Source organism: Biomphalaria glabrata, chromosome 8 (assembly GCF_947242115.1).
Source record: "Biomphalaria glabrata chromosome 8, xgBioGlab47.1, whole genome shotgun sequence".
Taxonomy (NCBI): domain Eukaryota; kingdom Metazoa; phylum Mollusca; class Gastropoda; family Planorbidae; genus Biomphalaria; species Biomphalaria glabrata.
Genome location: NC_074718.1, coordinates 43,899,113 through 43,911,172, shown reverse-complemented (window position 1 = coordinate 43,911,172; position 12,060 = coordinate 43,899,113). Strand labels below are relative to the sequence as shown.

The 12,060-nt window shown below is 41.8% G+C and overlaps 1 protein-coding gene across 2 annotated transcripts in view; it reads left to right on the top strand.

The window, feature by feature from the left end:
- Positions 1-2,332: 2,332 nt before the first annotated feature.
- Positions 2,333-12,060, top strand: part of LOC106075479 (alpha-1,3-mannosyl-glycoprotein 4-beta-N-acetylglucosaminyltransferase A-like) — a 33,727-nt gene continuing 23,999 nt past the window's right edge. Inside the window, exons 1-2 of one of the 2 annotated variants that reach the window (XM_056039267.1) lie at positions 2,333-2,668; positions 7,641-7,797. In XM_056039267.1, coding sequence (XP_055895242.1) covers positions 7,701-7,797 — 97 coding nt within the window. In that variant the 5' untranslated portion in view covers positions 2,333-2,668; positions 7,641-7,700. Of the gene's footprint in view, positions 2,669-7,368; positions 7,798-12,060 lie in introns of those variants that run through there. The other variant, XM_056039268.1, reaches the window with a different exon arrangement.

The following is a 12,060-nucleotide window of genomic DNA, read 5'->3' as shown; positions in this document are numbered from 1 at the left end:
CTGATATTCTTAGGCTCTATTTTGTTTTTGTTTCCTTTGACCCGTGAATTCTAGTATCACTGATACCTATGCTTCGCATCGTTGAAATAGTTAATATACTAGTTTATTTTGACTGGAACTTTTTTTTTTCAAATCTTTAAAGGGAACGGCCCGCATTTTAACCCTCCCCACTTGGGCCATACAATATACACTTTGCCCGTGAATTCTATTGTGCGGAATAGGTATATCTAGGTAAAATAAACTCAAACCACAACTCTCTCGTAGCAGTATATTGTATAGCATGAAAACAAGTACGCATTTAGTCACGTGGGATGACACGTCATGCTTGTACCGTGAAGTTCAGTGACAAGAAATGACTGTTTCAAAGCAACTATATGGTCATTTTGCTGTCGCGGAGTAATATGAAAGTTCAGGTGCCATCTTTCACACTTTCAGCCGTACGTTTTTTTCCCCCGTTACGGCGAACACCATCTAGTGTTTCTACGCGCTTATTCAGACTAAGTACTCAAAATATCTAGGCGTTATACTATATAAAAATTTACATGGGATCCCCATATTGATGAAATCAGTGGGTGTAGCTCGTTGTGGTTAACTCAGAGTGCCCCCCCTCCCAAAGCGTTTTTCTGCATTTCTGAGCTTCAGAAAATCCTTCTGGCGTCTGCAACGCATTACTTCCCCTAGTACAGCGGTTCTCAACCTTTAAAGCTCGGCGACCCCTTTTTACAATCCCCCACTCTGCTGCGACCCCCCCCCCCTAACCACACATACACACAGCAATAGAAGAATAGACAAAAACAATTCATTTTTTCGATGGTCTTTGGCGACCCCTGGCAAATCGTCAATCAACCCCCAAGGTGGTCGCGATCCACACGTTGAGAACCCCCTGCCCTAGTAAGAAGATGCCTGTCGAATACAATAAAACTATGAAGGGATGAGATGAGTCAATAATGAAGTACGAGAGACATTTGATCATTATGCCAGATGTTTTTACGCTAAAGACGTCAATAAAACGATGGTAGGCCTACTTTACTCGACGTCACTTCATTTTAATAATTTAATTTCTAAAAATATTGGTAATAAAGTCTTTTATGTTAATAATAGCTCTACATACAGAATGGAAGACCACCGCATCCCAAAACGACTCTTGTATGGCCAACTAAGCGAAGGAAAGCGCTCGCAAGGTGGGCAAAGAAAGCGCTTCAGGGACACCCTCAAAGCTTCTCTGAAGGCGTTCAGAATAGACCCTGGCACCTGGGAGACAGGGGCACATGACAGAGCATCATGGCGTCGCGCTGTGAAAACTGTCGCACAGGTTGCTGAGGAAAAAAGAACAACGCAGGCAGAAGAAAAACGCCAGAAAAGAAAAGCAAGAAAAACGACACTAGCTCCAGCTGGAAAAACCTGCCCAGTGTGCAGCCGAACATTCCGGGCTCACATAGGTCTCACCAGCCACACGAGGAGGCATAAAACCCCAGTGCAAAGCCCTCAGCCCCCTGGATGACAAACTGGTCATCATCGAACCACGATGGACGAACTATATATAGCTCTACTCAGATTTGAAATAACTAATAATAATACAACCGATTTTTTAGCCATTAAAATAATGCCTCCATTTCCTTTGTGAGCAGGAAAGGTAGGCCTAATGTACATTTGTTGCAAAGTATAGCTTATCTTTATAAAATATCTTATATAGCTTATTTTATAAAATACAGACTTTACTTCCAAAAAAAAAAAAAGAAGATTATTACCCTGCCCGCTCCCCATCCCCCCGTCGTACAGCGGGAGGTTTAGACTAGGAAGTAAACTATCTTCAACTCTGAAGGAACATCTGAAACATGTAAAACATTTTACAAACATTTCTTCAATACTTCGGTTCAGTGCGTTCTATGAATAATTGCTACTTTACTTTTAAGTCTTCTATCCTGAAGGCTTTCTAAATTTAGCGATGTTACTCTAGTCAAATGTGAAAATTCGTTTATGAATCTCACTGCTCTATTGTGTGTCTGTTCCAGTTTCTTAATATTTTCTTAAGTTGAGGGGTCCCAAACAGAGTATGCATATTAGAACCCATGATCTCAAAAAAGCAAAAAGGAAAAAAAAATAGACGCAAATAAACTAGAGATTTAATTTGTAATTTCTTTCTTATTTTACCGGTAAACTTAAAATGTTTCCCACGGGTCGAAGGTCAACTGTGACAAGAATAACAATTTGAGGAGCCCAAATTTAAAAAAAATGGAATTTAAAATAAATCATATTAAATGCGCAAGTTCAGAAAAATTGGAAATTACCGAATTCAGGGGTAAACTGAATAGCTTGCTATATAAGTCTAGACGAAAAGGACAGGAATCGACAGCAATCTTTCGTAGAACAAAATGAAATAGATCTAGATTCTAAATACATCTTTAAACTTGATATGAGTTTATTAGGTTATAGATCTAGATCTAGCCCTAGAGGTCCATATTTTGATCTGTAGATCTAGACTCTATATCAAGAATCTAAAAAAAAAAACACCAATCAAACAAAACAACAACAACAATAATATTTTATTAAATTATTAGGCCTAGTATAGATCTAGATCTATATTCTAGATCAAGATCTAATAATCTTATATTAAATATAGTAATAAGTTGTGCGAGCGCCACCATAATGGCATAGATCTAGAATTTAGGTAGGTCCTATAGATTTAATTTTAGACAATTTAGACTGAAATCAGGGCCGGCCTTAGGCATAGTGGCGCACAGAAAAAAAGCGAAACTTGGATCAAATATCAAACATAGCAGAACTGTATGGTTCTTATGTCTGCTAGCCTAGCTCCAACAGCCTCTAATATGATTCAAGATTTATTAGCGAATGTTTAGATCTAGGCTACTTGTTAGATTACATGTGTGTTAGAATTTATAGTTAGAAGACCATTGTTTCTTCCTTTTGGTGAATGTCGAAACGTAATCTCTAGTCTGGTGATCATGAATCGTCCATGAAGCACTTTAGTGCTATATGAATTTAACTTATTTGTTGATTTAGATATAGATACAGGACTTTAAAAAAATCATTGCGTTTTTTTCGGTCTTATTTTTTTTTCTATTTCATTTGGGGGAACCCTATTAGCTTCGCCTAAGGCCCCGAATTATCCAAGGCCGGCCCTAAGGTGGATAATGATATCATTATAATTATCGAAATCCTATCATGACATTACCTATGCCATGTGTGTATTGTCATTCTATTTTATCAGAGCAGTGTTTCCCAAACTGTGTTCCGCGGAACCCCAGTGTTCCGCGAGGCCTGAATAGGTGTTCCTCGAACTACTGAAATAGTTAACTAGTAGGCAACCATGTGAATTAATATCTCTAAAAAAAAATAAGCAAAGTGTTCCGTTTCATACTCAGAATGTGGAAAGTGTTCCGTTTAGGAAAAAGTTTGGGAAACACTGTATTAGAACATCATGATCGTAACTACCATGTATTGATTGATCACTGTGACTCCTAGACCCTCAGCGGACATAGGCTTTGTCTGCATTAGGTGTGAAACAATAAGCAGGTCGCAACCTGGTTGGCCTAACCACGTGAAACTCTGCAATCATCCTTAATGTTTGGAATCTATATTGTGAGTCCGTAAAATGTATGTTCCCCCATTCAAACCTATCTATAGCGCAGATGGTGTGAAGATCATCTGTTTCTATGGCCAACAGTTAACGAGGGTGTCATGTGGCCAGCACAACGACCAACCGCCTTTACTTTTCCACAACTAATGTCAGGCACCCGTTACGAACTGGGTGTCAAAATCGTCCCGGGCATTTCTATACCAATTCTAAGTCTACATGTACTCAAAGTCAATCTTTACTTTGAGATTGATGGCTGCCTGGTCGTGCGGTTTGCGCGTTGGACTGTCGTTCGGATTTATCGACGGTCGAGGGTTCAAACCCTGCCCTCTCCCATCCCCCGTCGTCCTGCGGGAGGTTTGGACTAGGAAGTTAACCATCTTCAACTATGAAGGAACATCCGAAACGTAAAACATTTTTACAAACAATGTATCGATAAATGTACATACTGTGAACACTATATCCTAATATAATTAAAATCCCAGTCTTCACCAGGATTCGAACCTGGAAAGCCAAGCGCTTTACCGCTCAGCCATCGCGCTATATTGTCTCTGACAAACTTGTTAAGCAGTGCTACCGACTGGTGTCTCTGACAAACTTGTTAAGCAGTGCTACCGACTGGTGTCTCTGACAAACTTGTTAAGCAGTGCTACCGACTGGTGTCTCTGACAAACTTGTTAAGCAGTGCTACCGACTGGTGTCTCTGACAAACTTGTTAAGCAGTGCTACCGACTGGTGTCTCTGACAAACTGGTTAAGCAGTGCTACCGACTGGTGTCTTTGACAAACTGGTTAAGCAGTGCTACCGACTGGTGTCTCTGACAAACTTGTTAAGCAGTGCTACCGATTGGTGTCTCTGACAAACTGGTTAAGCAGTGCTTCCGACTGGTGTCTCTGACAAACTAGTTAAGCAGTGCTACCGACTGGTGTCTCTGACAAACTTGTTAAGCAGTGCTACCGACTGGTGTCTCTGACAAACTGGTTAAGCAGTGCTACCGACTGGTGTCTTTGACAAACTGGTTAAGCAGTGCTACCGACTGGTGTCTCTGACAAACTTGTTAAGCAGTGCTACCGACTGGTGTCTCTGACAAACTGGTTAAGCAGTGCTTCCGACTGGTGTCTCTGACAAACTAGTTAAGCAGTGCTACCGACTGGTGTCTCTGACAAACTAGTTAAGCAGTGCTACCGACTGGTGTCTCTGACAAACTAGTTAAGCAGTGCTACCGACTGGTGTCTCTGACAAAATTGTTAAGCAGTGCTACCGACTGTGTGAGTGTCGTGAAAAAGAGGAGGTTTAGGCTAGGACAGGGGTTCTCAACCTGTAGGTCGCGACCCCTTTGGGGGTCGATTGACAATTTGCCAGGGGTCGCCTAGGACCATCGAAAATATGGATTTTTATTGTCTACCCTACAATTCTGTATTTGTGTAAAGGGGGGGGGGGTCGTGGCAGAGTGGGGGATTGTAAAAAGGGGGTCGCCGAGCTTAAAAGGTTGAGAACCGCTGGGCTAGGATGTAATGAGCTTCAATTATGAAGGAACATCGGAAACATGAAAAAAAAACAAACATTGCATTTCGAGATAAAAAAAAAAAAAAAAAAAAAAAAAAAAAAGCAGCGTTAACCCTTAAAACGCGTGTGGTAGTTTAACCTCTAAACATCAGGATTGTGTATGCACTCATTGTAAAGCAGTTCAGCACTTTAAGGGTTAACAGTATCAAGTGATCGATATCTTTGCGCAGTTAACACCGATTCCGTAGGTGTTTGTTCTACCTAATAGGGGCGCTTAAAGAAATCATATCTACAAGTGAATGTAAGTCACGGAACAGTTTGGCGTGTACAGTTTCACCCAGTAAAGCGAGGAGACGAGCGCGGGCGACACGTCACTTCTTGGCACACTGTTTTTTTGTAGTGGCTAGAAATTCTTGCACTACTGCGCCCTCACGTTTCGGAATCTATTGTTCTTTGATTAATGTGTTTGTTCAATGAGAGACCTAGATCTGGTCTTGGGGGGAATGAGATAAGAAAAACGGTTCAAAATTAAAAAAAAAATAGCTTCTTGAAAGAGGGTCATTCATAGCAGTGTTTCCCAAACTTTTTCCCTAAAGGAATACTTTGCACGTTCGGAATATTTAGCGGAACAGATTGCTTTTTTTTTTTTTGTTAAAGAGATTAACTCACGTAGTGGCCTCCAGTAGTTCGTGGAACACCTATTCATGCCTCGCGGAACACTAGGGTTCATGTGACCAGCACAACGACCAACCGCCTATACTTTTCCCCCACTAATGTCAAGTACCCTTTAGAGTTGGGTGGACTCAGAGGCGCCCATTAGAGCTGGGTGGGCTCAGAGGCGCCCTTTAGAGCTGAGTGGACTCAGAGGCGCCCATTAGAGCTGGGTGGGCTCAGAGGCGCCCATTAGAGCTGGATGGACTCAGAGGCGCCCATTAGAGCTGGGTGGACTTAGAAGCGCCCATTATAGCTGGGTGGGCTCAGAGGCGCCCATTAGAGCTGGGTGGACTCAGAGGCGCCCATTAGAGCTGGGTGGACTCAGAGGCGCCCATTAGAGCTGGGTGGGCTCAGAGGCGCCCATTAGAGCTGGGTGGGCTCAGAGGCGCCATTTAGAGCTGGGTGGACTCAGAGGCGCCCATTAGAGCTGGGTGGACTCAGAGGCGCCCATTAGAGCTGGGTGGGCTCAGAGGCGTCCATTAGAGCTGGGTGGGCTCAGAGGCGCCCATTAGAGCTGGGTGGACTCAGAGGCGCCCATTAGAGCTGGGTGGACTCAGAGGCGCCCATTAGAGCTGGGTGGACTCAGAGGCGCCCATTAGAGCAGGGTGAACTCAGAGGCGCCCAAAGATCACGAAATTAAAAAATCCCAGTCTTCACCGAGATTCGAACCCCGGACCTCTTAGCCTGCGCACCTCCTGATCACTTAAAGAGTTGGAAGATTAATTTGACAATCAACAGTTGACCTTTGTTGTTGTTTTATTCTGCAATGATTTTGTTGATAGAGTGTTCCATGAAAGTAAATTTGGAAAGAAATAATTTCACTTGTGTACATTTCACTTCTAGATAAGCATCTTCATCATTACGAGACAACTCGTCTTCTCTACATGACAGACAATAAAACACTTTAATAAATCCGCAGGAGATAATTTCTAATCATACAAACTTATGGGCTACACAATAATATCATTGTCTTTACCTTGAAGTGTCATTTGGGGGAAAAAAGTGCATACAAACTATCAGAAATATAACAGTAAATAATAAGCCTCATCAACGTATTCAGTAAGAATATAGGCTAATAGAGAACTAATGGTAAATACGTCAGGGTGAAAGTAACCAGTTCAACAGTCCAAACATAGCTACATGATTTATATGTATATAAATGTCTTATTACATCTATAAAATATCTGTCTAACGTAAGTGTGAATTCTTGAAACATGTGTTCTTATCAATCTTTATCTGACAAGTAAATGATTCTGTTCTAGCGCTAACAGGCATCTGACACACACAAATATGGCTTTGATGGTGTGAGAACTTGGCATAGAAAACAGATCGTCAACTGATCTGTATTAGTAGGGGGTGGCGAGGGCTTTACCTGCGTTGCATTACGAGTAGACGGAAGCAATAAAATACTTGGTTTCTGGTCCCCCCCCCTCTCCCCACATACTTTTTGTCCACTCCCCTCTTTGTCTTGAACTACTTCTGGTAAACTGTAGGCCTATTAATGATCTAACTGTAAGGGTACCGCAGTGTTCTCCGTGTCGCCTCGCTTGACTGACCGTCTACCACTGCCAGCTCTCCACGAGACCTACATCTGGTCTTGATAAAAAATGTCCTTTGTCCCAGCGCGCCTGTGTGCGTGCGCGTCTCTGGTACGATTTTTGACCTGTCCTCCGTTTAGCGGGCCAAAGTGGATTAACGTAGCTAACTTCTACAACTGCTGGGGCTTTGAATCATATAGTGCTGAAAGGCGAGACTATCGTCAATTAACCCACACGAGCAGCCGTTGTTTTACTGCTCTCATTATTTGTCTGTCATCGTGTCACAGCTCTACCTGATGTGGGAGAGTGGCCACTGAAGCACGCGCGCTGACCAGAGGTGTGTAATAATGAAGTGCCTAAACAGAACCCTGATGTTCGTCATGGTCATCTTCTCCATGGTCACTTTATGGATCCAGTTGAAGATATTTCTAGGCAGTAAAGAAGGTAGGAGCCGAGTTCTTTGTAGTGTTACATGTCTTAAAGCTTACAGATAGAAGACATTATCTAGTTGAAGATATTAGCTGGCAGTTAAGTAGCAACAGGATGTTTTAGAATGTGTTGAGTTTAATACCTGTTGATAGACCTGGGCTAATACCTGTTGATAGACCTGGGCTAATACCTGTTGATAGACCTGGGCTAATACCTGTTGATAGACCTGGGCTAATACCTGTTGATAGACCTGGGCTAATACCTGTTGATAGACAAATAACTGTTGATAGACATGTGCTCACTAATAACTGTTGATAGATCTGTGCTCACTAATAACGATTGATAGACCTGTGCTGACTAATAACTGTTGATAGGCCTGTGCTAATACCTGTTGATAGACCTGTGATAATACCTGTTGATAGACCTGTGATAATACCTGTTGATAGACCTGTGCTGACAAATAACTGTTGATAGACCTGTGCTCACTGATAACTGTTGATAGATCTGTGCTGACTAATAACTGTTGATAGATCTGTGCTGACTAGTAACTGTTGATAGACCTGTGCTGACAATTAACTGTTGATAGACCTGTGCTGATAGTGTAATGTGCGGCAATCCCCCCCCCCCTTTAAGCTTCTATGGCCTGTTAAAGCTAGGTTACTAACATATTTGCATCTTATATTTATATCAATATGTCTACTTTACAAATTAGTTTTAAAACTGATTTTGTGTCAAGGCATTTACAAATTATTGCACGAAATTAAAAAAATTGAAAAAAAAGGTCATTTTACCTACCTACCTGTTGATAGACCTGTGCTAATTACTTTTCAACACAATAATAGATTTACTTGTGGAGTGCTTTTGTTTTTCTCGCGAAACACCCATAACGCAATAATTGGGTGTGTCACATTACGTTGAAAAGATTCCGAGAAATATTAATGATACTATCTGTATTATTCTGATAGCAATATGTTTTCATCCAGTGGACTACGCAAAACAAAATAGCACAACAACGCATTTATATTCATATAACAGTCACAGGCAAACATTGCGATCTGCGAACTTGTATGCACTAATTTAATTGGCAAGGGAATAATCGAGGTCTTTGTTTTTATCTTCGATTACTTTTATGGTTGCCTGGTCGTGTGATATGTGCTCTGGACTGTTGTTTGGACATCTTGATGGTCCCGGGTTCATACCCTGCCCACTGCCATCCCCCGTCTTCCTGCAGGAGGTTTGGACTAGAAAGTAAATTATCTTCAACATTGAAGAAAACATCAGAAACATGTCAACATTCTACAAATAAACATGACTTTTTGGCAGGGGGCGGACTGGGTGTTAAAGTCGGCCAGGATGTCAAAATCGGGCAGAGCAATTCTTAACAATCCGGCTCATAAATTGTATATCATATGATGTGATTCGAATTCTAGGTCTATCTGTCCGCAAAATCACTAGGCTAAGTTTGATTATGCAACGATAACTGTACGCCTGCATATATTAAACTCTATATCTTAAAAAGAAATATAGGACTTATGTTGCTTTTTAATCACTCAGTGTGTACCCTATAAAAGGATGAAGCCTACTAGTAGCGCTGTCAACAGATGTAGGCTATTACATTATTTAAGAAAATGTGTTAGATTAAATTAGTATTTTGTATATATCATATCATAAAAAAAAGAATTTGATACATAGTAGCATCCATGTGGTCTTTTCAGTGGCCCCACAGGCCCATTTTGGTACCGGCCCACCGGGCATTAGCCCAATTGCCCATATAGCCAGTCCGCCCCTGCTTTTATGTGATGGTAAAATATTACAACCCTATGCCTTAAAAAAGTGTTTATGTTCTAAAACCCATCTTTCTTTATAATGTTTTTTCTCTCACGGTTGTTGTTGCCAGTGATTTTACCAGCAGCGTTTAAGATCTTACTTTATTTTCTTATTTGTAATGTTCACGTGGCTTAACCAGGCAGCGATGTAGGACTGTATGTTAAATTACTTACGAACAAGCTATTTTTTTTTTTTTTTTTAGTATTGCTTACACGTTCAAACACGTTCTTATCCTACAGGCTATTGTGTTGTGCGTCTTGTCCTATTGTTATACAGAAATGAGAGATTTCAGTTTGTATTGAAACAAATGACCAAAGCTGTTGCACGACCAAGTCATGCCCTTCACATGCCCTTCACATGCCCTTCACATTGTACACCCGACCACCAGTCGCAGTAATGCATTGTGTTTTCTGAAGTAACATAGAGTTGTGTCTCAAGCTAGCGCGTTCTTATTTTTTACTTTAATACAAAAGTGTTCTTCCATACAAGACCACTATTTATCCCCCACACTAATACAATGTATTCCTTGTCGACAAGAGGGATGTCTCGCAAAGACAACAATCCATTAGAAGAAACAATTTCATTCAAATAATTTTAGCGGATACATGTTTGTCACGCAGCGGTTCTCAACCTTTTAAGCTCGGCGACCCCTTTTTACAATCTCCCACTCTGCCGCGCCCCCCCCCCCCTTCCCTAGACACACACAGCAATAGAAGAATAGACAATAACAATCCTTATTTTTTGATGGTCTTAGGCGACTCCTGGCAAATCGTCAATCGATCCCCAAGGGGGTCGCGATCCACAGGTTGAGAACCCCTATGTTAGTGGGATGTAAACATTTTTATAATCACACTTCAAAATAAACACTACACCTATTAATTGCCCTTTATCTACAATTTAAACTAACGCGATTAAATTTTACACTTCTTAGTTTGCTGCTGTTGTTGTTTTTTTCACTTAGCCATTAAAAAGCGCCCAAAGATCCCGAAATTAAAAATCCAAGTCTTCACCAGAATTCGAACCCGGGACCAAGGGTTTGGAAGCCAAGCGCTTTACCGCTCAGTCACCGCGCCACCTGTCACTTAGGCCCAATTACTTTCCAGTTATCCAATGGGCTATATTCTACTTTGTGCTTGTCCAACATAAATCTAGAGTGTTTTTTTTTTTTGGGACCTTTTATGAAGAAAGCTTGCAGTCTTGAAGAATCTATTTATAGCATACATTGTAAGCGTTGAAACGTTGTGCTGTGTCCCCAGACCTATATATATTGATACGATTCTCACCATCCAGGCTCTTTGCAAACTGCACCATACACCACCAATTTAAAGAACTTGACAACTCAGGGCTCCAAAGTAACGGAACGCTTAAATGTAAAATAAATTGCAGCCAATACTGAACAATTGGCAACACGTAACACTCTCCGTATCAACCGTACCGCCGTATCAACTCTTGCACTGGCCTCTCCGTCTCGTTCCGGGCTTGCACTGGGTTCAACAGTTCAGGACTGACTTCACACACTTGGCTCGTTGTGTCGGACTCGATCACAGACCAAGATCAAGAAGCCGTTCCTCTTGACTGTACTTGACAGTACTCCGCACTGAACCGTCGCAATGCTCCGTACAAAACCACACCGCTGAACCTCACTGAACTGTGCTGTAGTCGACCGGACTGTAGAGTACTCCGCACTGAACCGTCGCAATGCTCCGTACAAAACCACACCGCTGAACCTCACTGAACTGTGCTGTAGTCGACCGGACTGTAGAGTACTCCGCACTGAACCGTCGCAATGCTCCGTACAAAACCACACCGCTGAACCTCACTGAACTGTGCTGTAGTCGACCGGACTGTAGTGAACCCTTTTCTGAACCGTCTTGACTGCGACACCTGCGCTCTTTATATAGGGTCCCTACTGGCCTTCTAGAACCGGACAGAACGTCGCTCGACCATTCTGGGTGGTCAGGTGACTACATCCCCCGTGACGCTCCCGAACCGTCATGTTGACTCTCGTCTCGACTGACCGTCGTGACTCGTCACGGTTGACCACTCGTCTAACGCTGGGGCGATTAGCGTCGGCTGACTACACACACACACACCACTACCCCCATCTGTGCCACCACCAGGTTTATAACAATATTATACCTATACTGTGAAGTTCGAGAGGAAATGGTTGTGCTCCGCAATAAAAAGCCAACAAAATGATTTAAAGTTATTGATTGATCTATTTGCCGAAGGTTAAACACTTACCTATAAATAAAACTATTGTGTTTAGCCCATTGGTTTAGCTGTGAAATGTTGAGGAGGCGGGGGATATCAAGGTGCTAAATAGAAAACCTTTCACTAGTGCTTTAATAATAATGTATGCTTAAAAAAAAAAAGTTTATTTGATTTTAAGAATAGAAGAGTTCGGTAAATTTGATTTTAAGAATAGAAGAGTTCGCTCTTACAAGTCCA